Source organism: Phocoena sinus, chromosome 1 (assembly GCF_008692025.1).
Source record: "Phocoena sinus isolate mPhoSin1 chromosome 1, mPhoSin1.pri, whole genome shotgun sequence".
NCBI lineage: Eukaryota > Metazoa > Chordata > Mammalia > Artiodactyla > Phocoenidae > Phocoena > Phocoena sinus.
In genome coordinates, this window is record NC_045763.1 from 26,305,266 (window position 1) to 26,327,932 (window position 22,667).

The window sequence follows — 22,667 nt, forward strand, 5'->3', positions numbered from 1 at the left end:
AATCTTGGTTTCCAGATGAGACCAAGCCCAAAGAAGTGAGTGAATAACAGCTCACCCGGTCTTCTTTCAATTTATCCTTTCCAACCATACTACGCGTGCTCCCAGGCTGCTCTGACAAAAGATTTCCCCCAGTTTGTTGCACAATGATCACGGAAGGGAAGAAAATTTTCATGGAGCATTTAAATACCTCAGGGGGTGAAAAGGTCAGGACAAATAAGTCATGCTGACACCTGAAAATGACTCTGTAGAGGTGGGGGAAGTGGTGTAACAGAAGAGGGAGGAGTTGGAAGAGGGGGCAGGATTTCATATGCCAGGGACAGCCCTGCCTCTCTCCAGGGCAAGAGCACCTGCCTGGAGAAGGACAGCGCTTCCAGCCCAGCTTCCTCTGTTTTCAGGACAGCTGTCATTTTTCAGAAACCTCACTAGCAAAGGCAGCCCTTCCAAACAGCATGAGAGCTTCAGTTTGGACAAATGATTTAAGCTCATTTTTGCAGGGGAAGAAATGGATTTACAAAGCAACCAAGAATATTAAAGAGGCAGCTGAAAAGGCAGCCAAGAATCTGGCTTAGGGATTAGAAGCTCTGGCTTTCTAGGCTGCGGACAACTGTCTGCTCAATAATCATCCAGCCTGGCAAGAAGCAGATATTTTTTCTGTGTATCCTCGGTTCCAACTAGCGTTTATCCAGTGTCTGTTGTGTGTCAGGCACCAAGCAAAAAGCTGCTTCTTGTAAATTTCATTTATTGCCATTGAGTCCGAGAAGGTGGCATCACCAGTCTCTTTTTCACATGGGAAACAGGAGCAGAGTAAATGATTGGCTGGGATTTGTCGTACATCCCCTGAACTCCAAGCACAGTGCTGGTCTCCACTAGACCAAGCTGCCTTGTCCTTGGGCTCAAGAAAATCCTGCAAATCAGCTGAAGGTCAAGAGGGTGCAGGCTCTTCTGATGAACATATGCTTGGACCTTCCTGCCTTCTCACGACTTCCAGTGACCACAAGATCCAGAATTCAATGTCAGATCCAGAATTCAGTCATTTTACTGGCCCACATCCCCTTAAAAAATTGCCACAACAGGGGATACAAACATTTAACACACTTTATTGATTTAGGGGCCAAACAAGGCAGCATTTGGACAGTTAAGAAAGGCACCTCATTGAAAATAATACATCACAGTGTTGTTGAGTGATCCCAGTCACAGGATTTGAGGATGGAAAGGACAATCTTTGGATAAGGTCGCTTAGGACACTTGCTCATTTATTAAAAAGGGTCCTTTCACACGACATGGATGGAGGAAGGCAAGAGTGTAGGGCTGTGGCATATGCTGGGTGGCTGTCGAGAGCTTACCCACGAGAGCCGGCGGGCTGGTACATCAGTGGTAAGTTGGGAAGGGAGTGAGACCAGCCTGCTCCACCTGCCCCAGGACTCCAGTAAACCTGATTTGCTGAGCCACTACCCCCATGAACATACTCTATATCTCTTTCAAATGGGGAGATGACTTTTTGATCTCATGGTATGGGGAACCAGGGTTAGTAGTCAACTCCTGCCCTGTTCCAAACTACAGGACAGACAGGACAACAGTGTGATTTCCGGCATTCCTGGGCTGGCATGAGGTTCTGATAAAAGCTGAGGTCTTAGGGCACTGGCTTTAAAAAATATCGTCACCAGTCTGGAGTAAATGACAACGTGATTCCTTAGAAATAATACTGCATCTCCCTGTTTCTATTTATACCCTCCAATCAGTGTTCTAAAAAATCAATTTTTCCCTTTGCTTGTACTTTTTAAGGCTCCTACTCCATGGAAAAGAAGTTGCTTCACTACAGCACTGCTGCTCTTCCCATTCTCCTCTTGAGCCCTCACCACTCCGCCCTCTCCATCCTTACCCGGACCACCCCTCCCCTCTGCCCAGCACCTAAGAGCAGGGATCACGCCGCAGGGTGATGAGCAGTGGTGCAGTCTCGCCTGGCCTTCTGTTACTAGGCTGAAATAGAGAGGAAACAAGAGAGAACAAAATGGGTTTTTAAAAACCAAGTAAATATCAGAGAAGCTTGGCATGCACGCCCTGGCAACCAAATGCATAAACACTGGACATTTCTCTGCCAGGTGAAAGCTCTCATGCCTGCTGAGGTTAAGGTTCTGGAATTAAATGAAGCAAAAATTGAATCGTACCTACCCCCAAAAGGGCATATGCAACCCCGACGATCTTCCAGTTTTCACTGATAGCCCCAAAATCACACGCACGTGTGTGCACACGTGAATGCATATGGATGGATGACAAATATCTGAGTAAGGATCATGCCCACTCTATCAGCAAACATTCAAGGACCTCACCTTTGAGGCCAAATGCCTGCAACTGTCCCTACTTGAAGAGGAGTCGACTCCAAGATTCACGAGGCCACCCTCACCCACAGAAGGAGCCCAGATCCCCACAGACAGAGCTGACAGTTTTGGTTTCACTGCCCTTCCTTGTCCATTCCCAGAAGTCATGTGCTTCCCAGAAACACCCCATGCCAGATTGGGTTTCCGCTGAGAATGGATGGAGTTAGTTTACAGCCAGGGAAACAAGGCAGAGCAGAGTCAGCAGACACTCACTTGAAGCAGACAAAGAGGGACACGAGATGGCCACTCTGTCCACCTGCAAGATGTACCCATAGCCAGCTTCCAGGTGGACAGAGGACAAAACCTCTGGCGGGCCCACAGACAGCAGGAGAACTCACGTCAGATGGGGACTAGGCACTTTATAGTCCACTAAACTGAGTCAGCAGACTACACTGGGCAGGTGGCATTATTTATTGGACCTGCCACTGATTTTTTTCATGTTTTTTTTCCAGAGGCTGCTGTTTTTGTGGTCCCTCACAGCAGTCTATTAATTCATCTGTTTGCCCCAAATCAAACCAGAGACCAAAAGGCACAGCACGGACCTCAGGAAATGTTTAGTAGTTGGGAGCTGAGGTTAGGAATAAAAACTGGTTACTGCCATAGGTGATCTTATTTTTGAGGTGATCCTTTCTTGGGGAGACTGGCCACCACCATCATGACGTAAGGGGTGAAGGACTGGATCTGGAAGGGAGATGGTTTGAGTTTAAAAGGGATACATCTGATTTGGGTTTCACATCCTGCAGAGAGATTGGGTTTGAATAAATTCTAATCAAAATGATCCCAAAATGATCCTCAAATCACTGTTTTGTTCCTACTTGGAAACAGAGGCGAACATTAAAAATAAAAACAAACCTACCCTGGTCTCTCTTTGGGGAAGTGGACTGGCTGCCCTCAGATGCCCAGCCTGGATGTTCAGAAGACTGTCTAAATTCAAAAGGACCTTTCACCTGGTTTAATTCTTTGGCAGCAATTCAGTATTCAACACAGGTCCCAGATGATTCCTACTTTACAGAACCATGGTGCAGTTCACAGAAATATTCCAACTTGGCCTGGCTCTTTCTATGCTGATACCCTCTCCCAGTTAATTTCTGGAATCTATAATGTAAGCACCTTTTCCTTCCTGTTTAGGGGGAAAAAATTAATGATCCCTTTCCACACACTGACTCATTTGGCTTTTCATTACGGGTGAGAAAACAAATGGAATTTCTGGCCAACAGTCTGCCACTAGGAACTGTGGCCCTGCCTGACTTCATGTGACCCAGGACTTCTAATTAGCTGTTGGAGATGGAAAAAATACTAGGGAACTGGAATGCCTGGTAGATACCTGAGTTAGTTTATTTTGGTCAAAAAATAATCTAGAGTATGGCTGAAGAAATAAACAGCTAGTAAAGCAATCTTGCCTACAACTTAGAAAGTCGGAGAGTGTACACATACTTATACCAACACACTCATTTGCACACGCACACACACCCACACACACAGATGAGAGTTGCACACACGCCAAAGATACATGAAGCAAGTGCTTTTTTAATCAGTACATCAAATGATACTCTTGCTGGCCTGAAGAAGCTTCCCTCTGCCTGCTCTGCCATTCCCACCCACTCCTTCAACAGGGATAGGAAGAAGAAAGAAGTTCCTTTTTGGACCCAACATTATATAAACATAACCAAGTCTTTACATGTGGCTTTGGAGAAGGCTGCTAGGATGCTTGCAAACACAACATCAGGGGTCTGGGATGCATCGATGGCAGAGTGGATCCCCCGTTTACTGTAGTACTCCACCAGCGGGGCAGTCTGAGTGTGATAGGCCTCCAGGCGGATTTTCAAGGCCTTCTCATTATCATCTGATCGGCGGACCAAGGGTTCCCCGGTGATCTGAGAACAGGAAGAGGGGGATGAAAGGCCAGGACTCAGCAAGTTCTCCTAATCCAACGCTGGATGCAGATCTGAGATGCTGTCTGATCCCAAAGTCCATCAGAGGGAAAGACAAGACCTTCTAGACCCCCTCCAATAAAGAACTATAAAGAACTTCACTATTCCCAGCAAGTTGGTCCCAGGAGCAGACCACTTGGTCCAGAGAAATCAGGGAGCCTGAAACAGCAACTGTGAGGAAAGGGCTGAGACAGGGGGACAGACAAGGTCTTTCTCTCATGGCTTGTGCTCAGGCTGTTCAGCTTCCAAGACAAACACTTCTAGGGTGAGAAACAAGAAAGACAGAGGCCCCTGAGACCAGGAGAATACATCAAAATCACAGATGCAGTAGCAATTAGGATCTTAGCTGCATAAGTATTCAGTGTTTTCACTGGGGTGCCGGCCATCAACATTCTGAAAGTGGCAAGTGACAGGGAACACTGAGTGACAGAACTGCCAACTCTGTGAAACGTGACGAAGTTGCCAGATAGCTTTGGAACCTGTACGACCTGATGAACTTGTCTCGCATGACAAAGGTAAATCCAGGAAATTCTTACTGTTGCCTGCGTGTTCTAAAACAGACAAGGTGAACTATTTATGGCAAATATTACAGTGTGAGACCCCCCTTGTACATCTGCAAACAATTAAAGACTGCCATAGGAACCTGGCAGTGTTAACCTGGCCAAGCTCTTCCGAATCTGTAGGGTACAGTACAGTCACTAGAGAGAGAAGACATTCTTCTGAAGCAGGACTGGTCAACAAACATCTCTTCAGTACTGTCCTTCCAACCGTGGCTCTAATCCGGGGCTTCCAAGCAGCCTTCTCCTGATTAGTTCACCATTTAGGTTGCCATGATGCCAGGAAGGGGCTGCTCTGGACAAAAGACAGGTACAAACTGGGCACTGGGGAGTGGCTGGCACTGGTGGCTACCTCAAGGTCAAGCAATAAACCCCTTGGAGGGACACTCTAAAGATGAGCCACAGCCCATGTGATTTACGTGATAGCAATATTTCTCATGGTTAAGTTCGTAATATTGGTAGGAATAAAGGGAAAACGGGAAGAACAAAGGGAAGAAAGAAAAAAGAAAAAAAAGCGAAGTAAGAGAGAGGAAGGAAAGAAAAGGAAACTTCCCGTCCTGAATTTACATACATCATCTTTCATGGGCTCCTTTGGGGGGTTGAACTCCTCGTGGTAGGAACGGCCACTCTCGGGGTGAATCAGTCTGCAAGATAGCAAATGAACAGGAATCAGGCTGCCAGAACCCCAGGGGTCTCCAAGATGACAAGCACAGAGAAGCTGGATGCAAGGACTTTAATCCAGCAGAGAACCTCGTTATAGGAATCTCTTGCTTAGGAAAATAACTGGGCATATGCCAGAGGGAGTATGTTTTCTCTTTTTTTTTCTCTCTTTTTTTTTTTTGTGGTACGCGGGCCTCTCACTGTTGTGGCCTCTCCCGTTGCGGAGCACAGGCTCCGGACGCGCAGGCTCAGCAGCCATGACTCACGGGCCCAGCCGCTCCGCGGCATGTGGGATCTTCCTGGATCGGGGCACGAACCCGTGTCCCCTGCATCGGCAGGCAGACTCTCAACCATTGCACCACCAGGGAAGCCCTGTTTTCTCTTTTGACCCAACATTAAAATACGTGTCTGGCTGAAGAGGCTGGTATAATGACAGCCTAATTCAGCTGTGTGAGACCATTCCAATTCAGGCCTTAAGCTGAATTCAGGGGCTACAGAGCAACGAGTCACGATCCCTGCTCACAAACAGTGATTAATTTAGAGGGGGAGACAAATGTGGAAATAAATAACTACAATAAATTTGGTAATCCTTTAACAGAGATTTGGACTAAGTGCCACGGGGGACAGAGAAACTAACCTTATTTTCTAAACTAGTTTGGTTATAAAACCAGAAAGGTGCTATAGGAAAAACATGGGCTATGGATGCAGACATCAGCAGACAATGCTGAACACCTCTGCGACCACACAGACACAGAAAGCCCAGCCATCAGAGGGAAATATTCAAGGCATCAGGGAAAACAACATATTAAGTCATAGAATAAAGAGCTCAAGAAGAAGCATTTACTTGGCACAGAATATGTATCTGGCAGCTGCATCTCTGCCGTGTCCCCTTAAGCAACAAGCCCACGCTCCTGACTGGGAGTGGTCACACCACAGGAGCCCCGAAACCTAAGAAGGAAAGGAGGCAGGCCAAACACTGCTCGGCAGCTGGTGCCCACAACTTCGCGTGGCTTCCCAATTCTATGCCAACCAAGGTCTGCTTATTTAACTGATGGCTACTCTCCTCATGACGGTCTGTTAGGCCAGAGCTTCCCAACATTTTTCACCTCTTGGCATACACAGAAAGTACTCAGCGTGCTTGCTCTGGCGGCTGAGGGGGTCAATATCTCAGCACATCAGTTGGGAAAGTCTGGGTTAGACTATCGAAGCCACACGTTTGTAAAATGTGATACTGTGTTTTAATGACAGCATATTTTGGGGGGCCAAGTGGTCCATTTATAGAATAAGGTGGTCCATTTACAGCATGGGGGACAAATTGATAGCAGAGTGAGTAAGTTACACTGAGTGGGCCTGTGACTGCAATCATGTAACACGAGGTTGGGCCCTCCTTTATTTCAGTTGCTGGAGGGGTTCCTCTGGTGCATCCACTGGGAAATGACACCCACTAGGAGACCCAAGGAGAGGACGAGCAGAAGCTGCGGGGCTCAGCTACAGCTTTCCTTTGGGAAGGGCTGGGGGCATGAAGTGTGGACCACGTTTCTTTTTTTTTTGGCCATGCTGTGCAGCATGCAGGATCTTAGCTCCCCAACCAGCATCGAACCCATGCCCCCTGCGGTGGAAGTGTGCAGTCTTAACCACTGGATCGCCAGGGAAGTCCCTGGACCTTGTTTCTTCACCTTCTAGAAAGCACAGGGCACATAGCAGCCAGCCTGCAACAAACACAATTCTCTCCTCTCCATGTCTCTACATCAGCTCTTGCGCATTCCCAGATTCCCTCAGCCCTCCAGTTACATATAACACTGCTCCTTCCCCACTTCCAAGTATCATTTTAAGAAGAAGGCAAGACTCATTCCCTAGAAGGGAAAAGAAACCAATCTCCAAGTTCTTAAAATGGGACTGGTCTTAAGTACCAACCAAAACAGCTCTACAAGCCACTGAGCCTGGCCTGGATGTGGAGGTGAAGATGTGGAGGGATCAGGCTGGGATGCTACAGCCACTGCTACCTTGGGTGTGATACTTCAGACACCTGTTTTCTCATCCACAAAATAGGGATGGTACAAGACATTAGGCTAATGATACCAGAGAGCCAACACTGAATAGGTTAAAATCAAAACCCACCAGCCATACTTATGGCAAGAAATAAAATAATAACCCATAGAAGTGAGGTCAGAGCCAATTCTGAAGACATTTACAGTGGGGTCCTTATCATGTCAGATTTAAATAAGATCCATATTAAACTGGCTAGTTCCTGACTCTTTTTCTTGCAATAATCAGCATAGTGGACGAGGAGGCAGAAAGCAGGTTTTTGGTGCTAGTTCTGCCACTGATATGCAAGTGGGCTTGGAAAAACACCTTTACACAGTCTGACCTGTTCTGTTTCCTCCTCTGTAAGGGAGAGGGCCACACTACACCACTCACTTCCAAACCGAGAGACCGAGTCTTGCCTCTTTCGCCCTCTACAATTCTGGAGTTTGTTCTTCAGAATCTCTCAGTGCCCCACCAGCCAACCCCAGTCTCTATCACTTCACTGGTGGATCACATCAGGCTCCTCCAAGTAGGGTCCTTGTCTGTTTCTTATTTCCCTCAATTTAGCCTGTATACCAGGACCAAGCTAATGTTCTCAAAATGCTGTATCTGCCACAACGCCCAGTGGCTTAAGAACATCCCATGATTCCTGACTCAGTCATGTCTACCGTCTCTTCCTTGGCAGACCTTCCCCAGCCAGGCTCCCATTCCACCTTCCCAACCGCACTCATTCTACCACCCGGCCTCCCAGGCCATTTCTCCAGCTCTGGACAGACATTTTGCAAGAAGCCTTAGCTAGAGCCTCTCCCTCAATGCATACTCATTCTTGCCTCTACTCCCTTATGGGAAAGCCTCAGCAAAATCCTCTCTATCCAGGAAGGTCAAGTCAGACTTTACACCTGTCCTAGCCAGACTTCCCTCCCTGCCCCCAGGCTGTCTTCCTGGACCCCTACTGCACTAAACAGCCCAGGTTTCACGTAGGGATTGTAGACGCTCTGAGGTCAGACATGGGCACCAGCATATTGTTCTATATTCTCTACTGGTCCCCTGCTCCCAGAGCTGTGCCTGCACAAAGCAGGCACTTAGGAAGCTGAGCCAATCAGATCAAAGGCCCCTCGTGTCACCTAGTACTATTAACATCTGCTTTGCAATGTCCGGGACCCCAGCCCTGGTCATGTCCCTTCTTGTCAACCCTACTGCTTCTTGGACTACATCAACTTTGCTTGCCTACTCTGTGCCAGAGCAAAGAAACAAAATTCCTGCACTGAAGGAGCCTATGCAATAGCTGGAAACATGAAACCTGGACATTTGAAAAGAAAATTAATATAAGGTGGATCTCACTGTATCTAACACAGCCTTCCAGGAGAACACCTCTAACACTTACTCTGCTGCCTCTCTCCTTAAAGATATGGACTGCAGACACATGGAGAAAAATGTTCAACCTCATTAGGAAATCAAAGTAATAACATTTATAATCAGAAAACACTGCCCCCTTAAAAACTTACATATACTATGATGGCCAAAGCATGAATTTAACAATGGAAAACTGGAAGAACACAAATGTACAACAATCGGGGAACAATTAAGTAAATGATGGTTCATGTACTGTGAAATATCATGCAGCAATTAAAAATAATGGTCATGGAAGTCTGGTTCAAGATGGTAGGCTGAGGCTCCATTAAAGTGACTTAGGGGGCTTCCCTGGTGGTACAGTGGTTAAGAATCCGCCTGCCCATGCAGGGGACACGGGTTCGAGCCCTGGCCTGGGAAGATCCCACATGCTGCGGAGCAACTAAGCCCGTGGGCCACAACTACTGAGCCTGCGCTCTAGAGCCCACGAGCCACAACTACTGAGCCCCAGTGCTACAACTACTGAAGCCCGCGTGCCTAGAGCCCGTGCTCTGCAACAAGAGAAGCCACCGCAATGAGAAGCCTGCGCACCGCAACGAAGAGTAGCACCTGCTCACCACAACTAGAGGGAGCCCACGCACAGCAACGAAGACCCAACACAGCCAAAAATAAAAACAAATAAATAAATAAATTTTTAAAAAGTGACTGAGGGATTAAAAAAAGCTATATAGCCCATAATAAGGACAAGAATGGGAGGGTCTCTTAGCGGTTGAGAGCTTCCCACATATTTTTGGAAGGCATAAAGCAGATGGTAGCGTGGTAGTGAAAGAGGGCTGAGGAAACTGTAGCCTAAAGCAGTGGCACTTTTTAGGAGCAAACTCATCAGAGGCAGAAGATTTCTGTGTTCAACGTTAACTACTATAGAGAAATAAGCACTTTAAAACAAAACACGCAAAAAAATTATAGTGTTATTCGCTAAGCTGGCTGTACCATGAGCAAGTTTTTCCTCAATCTTCTAAACTGTGTAGATGGTCCTATTATTTTTATAATAAAAAGCCTACAGCAAGGTATGGCAACTTCAACTGAAATCGGACTTAAAAAGCACTAAAATGGAGATACAGACGTAAGGAATTTAGTATTTCTTTTTTTTTTTTTTGCAGTACGCAGGCCTCTCACTGCTGTGGCCTCTCCCACTGCGGAGCACAGGCTCCAGACGTGCAGGCTCAGCGGCCATGGCTCATGGGCTCAGCCACTCCGCGGCATGTGGGATCTTCCCAGACCGGGGCACGAACCCGTGTCCCCTGCATCGGCAGGCAGACTCTCAACCACTGCGCCACCAGGGAAGCCCAGGAATTTAGTACTTCTTAAGCACCCAGGTAAGCAAGGCTCTGAAATATGCACAACATGCTATCTACCATGCACGATGGGTCCTCGAAGCAGGTACTATTACTTCCTCTCTACATATGAGGAAACAGCCTTAGAGAGGTTAAGAAACTTGCCTAGGGTCAGAGTTAAAAGGTGACAGGACTGAGTTGCTGCTGGACTTCAGATCCCTTGCTCTTCCTTCCACATCCCCATCCCATGTCACCACATAAGGTCAATCCATGTGGAAACGGCACTAAGCTTCATGGCTGGGATTAGGCCGGAGCAGTTCCTGTCGTCTGACAAAGCTCTGAGGAAGCATGAAAAGAAGGGACCTTCAGGGGACAAATACCTTCCTGTGATTCTCCGGATCAGCAGAGAGTCTGGGATGCTGAATTCAATCACAGAATCAAGCTTCTCTTTCCTCTTCTCCATGAGGTCATCAAGCTGTAAAAAAGCGTGTGGCCCACCTAAGCTACCAGAGCTTGATAAGACCCATTTCCCTCAAAGGAATAAAGAGATAGAGGGCCGGGATTTGCTTTCATGCAATGGTCATACAAAACCAAGCCACTCACCATTTCTGCCTGCCTCACAGTCCGAGGGAAGCCATCTAAAAGAAAACCATTTTTGCATGGAGGCGTCTCCAAATTCTTCTCAATGAGCTCCACGACCATTTCATCACTCACCTGGAAGTCAAGAACAAAACAATCTTGGGGTTAAATCCATTAACTAGGTGGCATTAGCCCAACTCCAGGGTCATAAGTTTATGTCTGTATAACCTGATTACTAAACAGGTTCTTGACCCTAAAGAAGCAAAAATCAGAGCAAATATGGAGTGGCTCCATTTGGAAGATTCAGTTTCATGATTATTTCTGTGGTTACCATATACACATTCTCTTCCCTTGAGATTCTCCTGTATCCCAGTAATCTGGGTGAGGGAACAGGAGTGCCTATCACTCCACCAGGAGACCCCCCATTTCTTAGGTCCTGAAGGCCTCTCTGGCCATTAGTCAGAGTCCTAGCAATCAGATAACAGCTCCTCAGCAATCAGCTGTCTTCAAGACATAAGTGAGGACATATGGCTGAGAGACCACCCGAGGAGGGCTCTAGAAGAGAATGGGGGTTGACCAGAATTGTAGAAAGGCACCAACTTTACCTGTTTCACAATTTTGATTAGGCTAACAGTAAAGCAACCCAGGCGGTCTCGGACAGGAAGCAACAGAGAAGTTCACTGACCTTGGCAAGACTGGTTCAGAACCAAGGAACCAAGAAGCCAGCCCAACACTCCTCTGAGCCCCTCTAAAAACCCCAACAAGGATCCTTCCTAGCTTCCAAAAACCTCCTGGGCTTCCACTGCAAGAAAAGTTCCCTGCCAGTATTAGAGTGAAGGCTGCACATTTTGGTAGCTAATGCTCTTATCTCCTGGGACCAGCTGTGAACTTGGGGACAAAGTATAAGCTCTGCGACTAAGTGAAGGCTAGAGATAAGTAATCTCATTGCCACAACCCAATTTTTTCTCAGTACGGGATCTTCCACCAAGACCCAAAGTCCAAAATATCTAGCTTTATGGCTTGACTTACAGCCTCATTAACATGAAGGGAAAGCTAGAAGTAAAGGGGCAGCTGGGCGCACAGGCAGGGCTACCCCAGGTCCAGAATCTCAAAGCCTGACGGGAGGCCCAGCACCCACCCCAACCAACATTCTAAGATACGTAAAGACCAGAGAGCCAAGCACAAAATGACTTCTTCCCAAGGCCAAGTCCCAGAATAACTCAGTTACAATTAAGCTCCGGCACTAATCAAAAAACATTTAGTAGGTAATAAATTATACTTCTCCAATCAGATCAACTGGACTAAAAACAAGAGGAAATGCTATTATATTCACCAAATAAGAAGGATTACTTTTGTCAACTGCCAAGCAACCCCTCTGTTAAAGACACAGAACAGAATCACAAAAGTAGATTAAAAACACTTCTGAGACTTCCTGAGTCCTCTCTTGAATCACCCTTGAGTTCTGGCCTAGGGATGGCAGTTTCATTCTTGGTCTTAAAACTGGGTATTTAAAAAAAAAAAAAAAGTAAAAAACAAACAAACAAACAAAAAAACCTGGGTATATTACAAAATGTGCCGGCACAAAGGAACTTCAAGAGTACCGTGAATAAAATAAGTGTCATAAATTCAGAATGAACCAAGTAACTTGCTACTGTAAAAGTTCATATAATGTGCCAGTTTGTTAAAACACCCCGCAGCACAGGGCTGTCCAACAGAACTTTCTACAATGCTTAAAATGTTCTATATCTGTGCGGGCTGGCAAAAACTTGAAATGTGGCAAGTGAAACTGAGGAAGTTAATTTTAAATTAAATTAAATTAAAATTAATTTCAGTAGTTACATGTAGCTGGTGCTCACCCTATTAAGCAGGGCAGATCTAGACTCTGAGGAATATCAACATTCACTGGTACCACCAAACCTACCAGTTTCCCAGCATCCATAGTTGCCTTCAACTTTTTTCCCAGCTCTGAGCCAGAAGCCACCATGGCTCTCAGCATGTCCCCAGTAGCCAAATGGCAGACACAGAAGTTTTCAGCCAACTTGGGTGCCTATGAAGGGGAAGACAAAAAACAAGATATGGTTAACAGTGCAGGCCTTGGAGTTAGACTGCCTGGGTGTGAACCTGGCCCTGCCACTTACTGGCTATGTGAACTCTGACAAATGCCTATTTCCTTACCTGTAACTGGGATAAAACTACCTTACATTATATTCTAACATATGACTATAGGGTTGTAGTTAAGAATTACATGAGATAATACATAGGCACTTAAAACAGTGCACCTAGCACAGGAAGCCATCATAAATATCAGCTATTATCACTACTTCCACTAGACACACTAGTGACACATAAGCCTCAGTTTCCCCATTATAAATGGGAAAAACAGGAACAGCAGTACCAACACTTCACACGGTTGCTCGGAAGTTTAAGAGTTCATGTATATAAAGCACCTGGCACAATGCCTGGCATGTAACGTACTGAATGAATATTCGCCAAAGGGATGGACGTGTGGCTGTCAAGTACTGTGGTCACCAGTGTGCGAGGCAGCTGGAGCCAGGCGCAGAAGTCTCCCTCAGGCAGACTCGGTTCTTCCCTTCCCTGTCACTAGGGTATCTGCATTATCCGGGCCAAATCACTTAACCTCTCAAGAGGCTCAGTTTTCTCATTTGTCTAAAATGAAGGCAAAAAGTCTCTGTCTCAGAAGGTAGCTGTGAGGATCAGATGAGATATATATATGAAGAGCACCTGGCAAACATTAAGTGCTTGGTAGCTTTAGGGAGCAGTATAGCCTTTTGGCTAAGAGCATGGGCTTGAGAGTCAAACGCCTGGGTTTCAGACACCAGGTTCACCAATGGCTGGTTATGTGACTTGAGAAGAATTATATCACTTTTCTAAATTTTAAATTTCCTCTGGGTATAATGGAGATGGTAATAGTACCTATATCACTGGGTTGATGAGATTATATAGAATTCCACATACGCAGGGCCAGGCACTTTGTAAGTGCTCAGTGAACATCAGCTGTTACTGTAATCCCTGTCTTAATTCCATATTCATTCATACAGAAAGAAAATACTAATACTTCGAAGATGCCTCTTCTAAGAACCTTGCTGGGTACCAGGGAAACAGATGAATAGGAGACACAGACTCTGTCCTCTATGAGTTCATAGTTTGGTGACTATACCACAGAACGAAGACTAGAAGAGAAGAGACCCTGGAGAGTCCGACATTGGTTTTGTAGTGGCAAAAAAGAATGCAGAATTCATGAGGAATAGAATCAGTTCAAGGAGCTTAACACTTTGCTTTCTGGTTCAATTGTTTTGGAAAAGAAGTAGGGTGGGACCCTTGCTCAAACCAGTTCATTGGGAGCTTTCTTAGGTGCACATGGTAAAGGCTAAATAGATAGGGCTCAGGGCAACAGTGCTGGTTTGTGACTCACGGACTGATTCAGCTCAGAGAACTGACTTCATAGCAAAATGGAACCCAGATGAGGTATTTAAAACCACACTTGGGAAACCAGTGAAGGTCAGGACGCTCTGGTGATGGAAAACCTTCTGGTCCTTTGGGCTGGCACAGTGGCCACAAACCCAGAGAGCTGTGCTTTTCTGCCGATCTTTCTCCTTGGTTGCTGAAATTAACTTGGGTGAAAAATTGGGAGGTCAGGCTTGTTCCAGGGGAAAGAGTAACCGAAACACCAGAGAAGAGCTGTTAGCACCTAACCTTCCAATTTTTACCACTCTAAACCACAGGACTCTTCTGTGCTATTTCAGGTGACTAGATTCTACGGCTGTGTGGAAGCACACTCCCAGAGGGAAGATGCGGCATGGCGGAAGACTAACTCCTTCATTTCTTGCTGGCTGCACAGAAGTCAATGGGGTGGGCTGCAAAGAGCATGAAATTTGGAGTCAGACAGATTTGCACATGAGCCCTGGCTGCCCTCAATAGCTTTATGACCTTTGGTTAGTTACTTAATTTCACAGAATCTCAGTTCCCTTACCAGTCAAATAGGGATAATGTCTACTCCATAGGGCTGTTGTGAGGATAAAATGAAATAAATATCAGACACACCGTGGGCATTCAGTAAATAAAAGACCTCCTTTCAAGGTCTTTCTTTTTTGCATTGCTCTTTACTCGCAAGCTACAGAAGAAGCCTGATGAAATAGCTGTATCTCACTCCCCTTACACTTCACGCTTATACTCTTTGTAGAGGAATGCTTCTCCTACTCCAAACCACCTGAGGGTACTGCTAAAATGTAGATTCTGATTCTACAGGGTGGGCCCTGAGCATCTGCATTTTAAACAAGCTTCCAGGCCTGGCTGTGCTGCTGACCCCTCGACCACACTCAGCTGCTGCTGAGGCCCCAAGACACATGGGTCTCACTAGCCATGGGCTACTGTTGAGCCCAAGAAATAGGCCCCCCATCTGTAGGAGGAACCTGTGGTTTGGGAAGGGGGTGTGGTTCAGAATGGCTAAAACCACTAGGGAGGCAGCATGGTGAGGTTAGTGTTCTCAAACATCAGTGTATTATCACAATCATCCGGGGCACTTGCTAAAAACACAAAGCCGGCCCGCCCTTGAAATGTATGATTGAGTGGTTTTCGGGTAGCATGGTGGGGTTCTGACGCACACAGATTGTGAAGCCCTGGGGCAGGGGTGTAAGACTGGGTTTTATAGTGGTTCAGATCCGGGATTTACAGTTTACTCACTGTGTCACCTTGAACAAGATATATAGCCTTAAGGCCTTGGTTTCTTCATCTCTAGAGTACAGTAAGTCCCTACATATGAACCTCCAAGCTGCAAACTTTCAAAGATGCAAACGTGCGTTCACATGTCCAATCATGTAAGTTCACGTGTCTGGCATACATTGTCACGTGTGTGCATCCTCTACAAGTGGCTGCGCTTTTGTGTACTTTACCGTACAGTACTGTATAAGAGTACAGAAGTATAGTATCTTTATTTCAAGCCCAGGATGTCCTGAAACAAGTGTAAAAGCAGCGGTGATGTAGCTGGTACTGCTAAGAAGTGCCAGGAATTGGAGGCCCAGAGAAAGGACGAAGACAGAAAAGAGGAAGAAGTAACTGAAGAACCGAAGAGATTCACGACACAGGAAATGGCAACGGGATTTTCTTTATTTGAGGAGGCACTGTTAGTTTTTGAGGCATAGCGCCTGAGAGTAGAATGGTACACGAAGGTTGCAGCAGCCATTCAGAATGCAATCCAGCGGTACTGTATCATCTATGACGAGAAAAAAAGAGGTACTACCCAGACATCACTGGATCATTTTTTCAAGAGGGTAGATAGAGTTGAATCCAGCAAGGAACCAGAACCTGTGCCATCACCGTCAGGCGTGAGTGAAACTGCAGCTTGCCCTCCGTCTCTTATAGCTGACGATCCTTCAGCTCTACCATCTCCCACCTCCTCTCCCTCCTCCAGTCAGTAACTCTTCTTGCCTGTTCACCCTATGCCCCTGTATGCCAGCTGTTGGACTGTACCACTGTACTTTTCAAGGTACTGTACTGGAAGATTAAAAATGTCTTCTTTATTTTATTTTTATGTATTACTGGTGTGAAAAGCATTATAAACCTATTGCAGCACAGTACTATACAGCTGATTGTGTTAGTTGGGTACCTAGGCTAACTTTGTTGGACTTACGAACAAATTTGACTTACCAATGCGCTCTTGGAATGGAACTCATTCGTATGTAGGGGACTTACTGTACAGACAACAATGTCTACTTTCAGAGCTGTTATGGGGATTTGGCAAAATCATATACGCAAAAGAATCCAGCATAGTGCCTGGCATTTGGGGAAATAAAGGGAAAATGTCAGTCTTTAAGATTTGATTTAATCAAGTTCACTTGTTTTCTTACCTCGAAATCATCGTTCTACTGCTGCCTTTCCCACTTCCACCTCCAATGCTTCTGTACATGCAGCTGCAAACATCTCCTAAAATACTGCTGGACATACTACCCACCCCCCAACAAACATACATTCAGAAGCCTCAACGTTCCCCCAGGGCAACAGGGGAGAAGTCCCAATACCTTAGTCCAGCACTCAGTGTCGTCCACAACCAACTTCCTATACCTCCCAAGCTACTCAAATTTGCCTCCACAAGTCCCCTACCAGGATGCCCTGCACAACAGCAAACAGCTGCTCTATATATGCTTTCCAATTACATAACATAAGCCTCTCCATGGACCTCGGCTCAAGATCCTCTCTATGCAAGAATGCCCTCTCCCTTCCTCCTACTGGTCCAAGCTCTACCCTCCTCTGCAGTCAAATTCTGAGCATATCTCTCCCACCAAAAACCCTCCCCAAGTACCCTTTCTTCCTCCAAGAAGGAATCATATCAACATCAGTTAACTGGGTGTTTGCAAGATGCCAAGCAAGTTTTCCATGCATTGTTTTACAGTATTTAGTATGTATAATACATAACAAATATGTTAGGTAGTAACTATTTTTATGTGCATTTTACAAATGAAATTCAGAGGCTAAGTTGCCCAAGATCACAAAGCTAGTAACAGCAGATCTGGCAACTGGCCTCAAGACTGTCGAGCCCTAGCTCTTATCCATGACACCACATGGCTTTACTAACACCGCCCCCCCACCCCCAGAGCCTTAGTGGCTGTCTTTGGGGAAGTGTGTGTATATGTGTGGAAAGGAGCACAAGGAGGCCTTCACAGTGCTGGCAATGTTCTGTTTCTTCATATGGGTATAAGCTACACAAGTGTGTTCACATGTGAAAATTCATCAAGCTGCCCACCTAGGATATCTGTACCTTTCTCTATGTATATTATACTTCAATTAAAAAGTTTAAAAAAAAAAAAAGTTTTTTAGGGCTTCCCTGGTGGCGCAGTGGTTGAGAGTCCGCCTGCTGAGGCAGGGGACACGGGTTCGTGCCCCGGTCTGGGAAGATCCCACATGGCGCGGAGCGGCTGGGCCCGTGAGCCATAGGCTTGCACGTCCAGAGCCTGTGCCCCGCAACGGGAAAGGCCGCAGCAGTGAGAGGCCCACGTACCACAAAAAAAAAAAAAAAAAGTTTTTTAAAAGCACAGAAACCTGTGTTTGAATTTCAGCTCTGCCTGTTAACTGACCATGTAACCTCAGGCCAGAGATCCTTTAATCACTATAAATTGGATATATTAGTACCAACATCACTGGGTGTGTAGGAGGAAGAATGGAAGATTCTCAACAAATTATAGTTCTTTTCTAACCCTGAACTGTCCTAGCATTTGTCAGTCACTCATCTCACACTTCCCATATGGTACTCTGCACTAGTAAGTACTGCTTGCATGCACGTTCATTTCTGCCCCTACACCTAGATTGATAGCAAAGATAAGATGGTAATGCTGTTCAAGAATCAGTCACGAATTCAAATCCTATCTTTGCTACTTTATGTATGTCCTGGGGCAAGATACACACTAGGCCTCAGTTTACCAGGCAAAGATAACAACAGGACCTTCCTCCTAGGGCTGCAGGATTAAATCAGATGACACCTGTAACATCTTTGGCTGTGGGGGGTAGGGTCTGTCACGGAACCCAGCAAAGGGTGACTATTTTGCAATATTTAACCCTCTTGAGGGCAAGGGCTACCCTGCATCTCTAGCATGGAACTTATCCAACAAAACATGCATAGGCAGGAGACAGATCTAACCCAGGGCAGCAGACAGCAGCAGAAAGAGCAGGAGCTTTGAAGTCATTCAGATGCAAGATCAGCCAATTCCTTGCCCTGTAACCTAGGGCTCTTTGAGCTTTAGCTTCTCCACTGTAAAAGGGGGAGTAAGAGCATGGGTCTCACAGAGTGGTTTTTGCACTGTGAGCGTCAATGCACTGACATAACTGACAGAGCCTGACCTGCAAGATGGCAGCTGACGGCCTAAGTGTGCTGGCCTTGAAGAACTGGTGTCAGCTGGACACATGGAAGAAACTATGAAAGGGGCTGGCAGAGGAAACAGAAAACATACCCGTTTTGGCCACACCATAGGAACATCTAACCCTAAAAGGGAGACAGGGAAGTAACGTTATTTAAACAGAACAACAAATCCAAGTGTTCCAGATGTTTTAGACATTATTATGTTGATGCAAAAGCAGGTAGTTTAAAAATATTTAACTATTTTAGTTAAAAATGAAAAGTTGTAAAAGGAAACAGATTATTTCAGTCATGCCAACATTAAATACCTAAAATACTGAGTTATGCAGGTATAAAAGGAAGCACTAGTGGGAAGAAAACAAACATTACTGAGCAGGCACTAGGCACTAACCCAGGTTAGGATTTTACATCAAAGATCACAAGCATTTACCAGGCAGGCAATACAAATGAAGTGGGTCAAATAAAGCAACAGGCAGCGAAGAGGGCTATGCAGGGGACAGGAGAGCACATGGACCACCCAAAGCGGCATCCCCACGCAACTGCGTGCCCTGCTGGAACGGAGGCCCAGAACCACCAGATCTAACTTCTCAAGAGAAACGAGAGCTCTGGATTTTTAAGTGAAATTTCACAACTGAAAACACTGTGTGGTCAACCTATTATTTTGAAAGCTGACAAGTTATAGGAATAAATCAAGCATTTAACCTACCCTGACTGTACAACCATACCAAACAGTAGGTGAGAAGTTTCTCTTTATAGAAATATTTCAGCTAATAAATGAAAAGGGAATGATATAAGTAGAACATCACCATTTTGCCACCCACAGTGAATTCCTGGACCCAGGCACTGAACACCAGAGATAAGCAGACACAGTATGCCTCCTAATGGACAGCACACCACCACCTGTGAGGTAGTTGGGTCAAAAATTGAACCCAGATCTGGTTAATTGTTTTTTTACAGGAAAGAAAGAAGAAGATGTTAAGTATGGCATGGGGATACAATAAAAAAATTCTCAGAAAGAGGGATACTCCCAGAATAAACAACTTCCACAAAAAAGCTGCAAGGAAAAAAAAAGGGGGGAACCTGTAAATTAAAAGGGACTTGAAATGACCATATTTGTGAGACAAATGAATGGAAATGTAAACATTTACTGTTATTGTTTTTAGGGGATAGTGTGCTTGTTTACAAAAAAGAATTCGTCTTTTAGAAATACACATCGAAATATTTACAAATGAAGTGTTATAATGTCTGGGAGCTGCTCTAAAATAATCTGTGAAGGGAGAGTGGATGGGGAAGGAATGGCCACCAGCTGATGGTAGCTGGGGCTGGATAATGGGTACATGGGGGCTCACTACACAATCCTGTCTTCTTTTGTGTATTCAAACTCTTCATAATAAAAAGCTGGGGTGTGTCTGCAGGCTAAATTCTGCTGCAGGCTGCCACTTTGCAACCTTTGATTTAGGAACACTGTTCTTTAAAACTCCATTAAAACTACAACCACCAGTACTCCTATTGTTCCAGTTATGGAGAGAAAGGTGTACAGAGGTTAAGTGACTTGTGTAAATCTTACCCTTAAGTCCCAGCTCTAATCACATCTCCTCGACTTCTACAAGGCCTTCTCTGACCAACTCCCATCATACATACACCCTTATAAATCAGCTCATAATATAATTTTCTTCAAAACTTCCTGAAAACATTACCCTTTACACCGAGATACAGCTGAGTTGGGGGGTGGGGGGATGTGTTACTAAGATAGGGAGTCAATAATTAGTGAACATCTACTATGTGCCAGGTTGTCATCTAGGTGTGCTTTACACACATATGTAACATAATTTTCCAGTATCCTTGTTAACTTTTGGTCTAGGGGGGCAAGGACCTTATCAGTCTTCTTTACTGCTCTGTCTCCAATGTTCGGTGCTCATGACATGTTGAATGAGTAAGGTTAAGTATTAGCCCCATTTTTCAGGCGAGAGCAGTGAGGCTTAGAAGTTACAAAGCTTGCTAAACTATAAAGCCCTTGTCTCAGCACAGGGATGGGTTGTCCATTTCACAACTGCTGAAATTATTAACTTCAATATGAACTAAGAAAAAACAACTGATGCATTTGAGCTACCTCGTTTATCTCGGTCACTCAGCAAAAGTCCGTAGAGTTTGGGATTAAACATTCCTAAACTGCAGGTTACCTAATAACTGAGGGTGGTAGCAACAGGAAAGAGGAGCATTCAATGTTACTGAGGACAAGGAGGTTAGGTAACAATGACCCTCAAGGGCAAATCGGCTCTGGCTATAGAGAGAAAAGGGGAAGCGGTCTTTCTTCACCTAGTAGACACAGCCAAAAAGCAAAGTCACAGGAATGAACTGAATCTCTAAGACTCCCCTTCTCCTCATCACCCACATGAATCTGTGTTCATCCATTTCCAGTAACCTCATCAAATAATGTGCTGGGTGTCACAGGAGCCCCAAGAATGAGTAAGACAAATGACCTGTCTGCCAGGACTTTGCAATCTTTGCAAGGGCTCAGAAGAGAAGAGGGGGCATAGAGCAGCACCCAGAACCCCATTCCCTTAGCAGATCAGACTTTCAGGAATTCCCTCCTTAGACCCTAACAGCAAGCAAAAACTTGACGGCGGTGGGGGGGGCAATGCCAGACCCCAGGCAGGAGGAGGATATTGATAATCCAACCTATGGGCTTCAAAATTCTAAGTGAGATCATAAATCCCAACCTTTATCTATGGGCCCATTATGTCCCAGGTGCCAAGTGAGGCCCCACGGTCAGCAGAAGGTAACTTCAGACTCCAATCACTCAGAGCCCTGAGGTTCCAGGCTCCATGAAGTCAATTTTGCTAACCTGAGAAAGCTGCCTGACCTCTCTGAGCCTGTTTTCTCACCTGTATATTGAGGTACTCTCTCCCATCCCCCCAACTTAACTGTCTCAGGCAGGTCATACCTCATTTCTCTTAGCAGTACTCCTAACCAGCACAGGCCAGCTCCCGCTTTCCCCCATGAGTGGGAGACGCTACTCCACCTTCAGGCATTAGTCATTACCAGAAACGTCCCCCTACCCCGAGTGCCTGGAACGTAACCCTCGACAACCCACTACCAAATCGCAGGCAATCTGGGGTCCCTGCGTCCATTCGGGTTGTAATCTACATGCCTCAGCCCAGGGCGCACCTTACCCTTCAAATCTTCCCAGAGTCTAAACCCTTAAGGGATCTAATCAGTCCTTAGGATCACCTAACACGGCACCTCAAGCCTGGGTCCCTCAAGAACTCTAACTCAGACTCCCTCGATCTCCAATGTGGACCCTCCCCCAAACACCTGCTAGAACCCCAGACTCCAGCCAGGGTATCCCTCCAGGCTTCAGCCAACGGCCCGGCTCAGGGGCGACCCAGACCTCTGGCAGCCCTGACCTTGGAGTCCCACGGGCTCTGCCGACAAGCCCGGCTCAGCAACTCACCTGGGTACCCTTGCCGGCTCCGGGCGGCCCCAGAAGCACGGCCCGGATGCCTTCAGGACACTCTCTAGCCGGTTCTTCCATGGGAACGTTGGGAGCCATGGCGGCCGAAGCCTCTCGCTGCTCAACCAGCCTGCACTCCTCCCAAGTCCACCGCTTCCAGGCCAGCGCGCCACGCACGCCACGCACGCCCCACTCGCCGTTCACACTGGCCCGTCGACACGTCCGTCAGCCCACTCCGCCCACCCCTGAGAGCGACGGAAACTTCATCTTACCAACCACTCAGCGATACTGGGGAAGGCTGCTTTTGATTGGACAGGATCGGTAAGGGAGTAAGGAAGGGGAGGGCCATCACGGACGCGGGTGTGGGGCGCGCGGCGGGTATGCGGAGTGGGCGGGAAAACATGAAGCAAGCTTAGAGGCCCGGCTGAGAGTTCTAGGTTGGCTTTTGACAGTTAGTGACACCGGCAACCCCAGTGAAGTCCTATAAAATTGCCCGTGGGAGTACAAATGGGTGAAATCAGTCTTAGAAGACAAATTG

The 22,667-nt window shown here is 46.2% G+C and overlaps 1 protein-coding gene across 10 annotated transcripts; it reads right to left on the reverse strand.

Annotated features, from left to right (window-relative positions):
- Positions 1–1,077: 1,077 nt before the first annotated feature.
- Positions 1,078–22,351, reverse strand: AK2 (adenylate kinase 2). Of its 10 annotated transcripts, XM_032638149.1 has the most exons (9): positions 22,130–22,266; positions 18,770–18,801; positions 12,733–12,858; positions 10,836–10,946; positions 10,613–10,707; positions 5,435–5,507; positions 4,054–4,249; positions 2,918–3,056; positions 1,078–1,977 (listed from the first exon to the last, which is right to left on the reverse strand). In XM_032638149.1, exons 2-8 carry the CDS (start codon positions 18,785–18,787, stop codon positions 2,950–2,952), a joined length of 726 nt encoding a protein of 241 aa, XP_032494040.1. In that variant the 5' UTR covers positions 18,788–18,801; positions 22,130–22,266; the 3' UTR covers positions 1,078–1,977; positions 2,918–2,949. The 10 variants fall into 10 exon arrangements, 7 of the variants coding, with proteins under 7 accessions (XP_032494040.1, XP_032494031.1, XP_032494054.1 ...); XR_004350798.1 differs by lacking the exon at positions 18,770–18,801 and having other exon boundaries at positions 2,170–3,056; positions 22,130–22,351; XM_032638140.1 differs by lacking the exon at positions 18,770–18,801 and having other exon boundaries at positions 22,130–22,351.
- Positions 22,352–22,667: the final 316 nt, after the last annotated feature.

Bases quoted from the DNA above. Each gene is read 5' to 3' on its own strand.
- AK2 (XM_032638140.1), bottom strand. From the start codon at position 22,228: ATGGCTCCCAACGTTCCCATGGAAGAACCGGCTAGAGAGTGTCCTGAA. The intron at 10,947-12,732 runs GTAGGTTTGGTG...CTTGACTTCCAG, and splicing joins CTATGGATGCTGGGAAACTG to GTGAGTGATGAAATGGTCGT. The intron at 10,708-10,835 runs GTGAGTGGCTTG...GCTTTTTTACAG, and splicing joins CTGTGAGGCAGGCAGAAATG to CTTGATGACCTCATGGAGAA.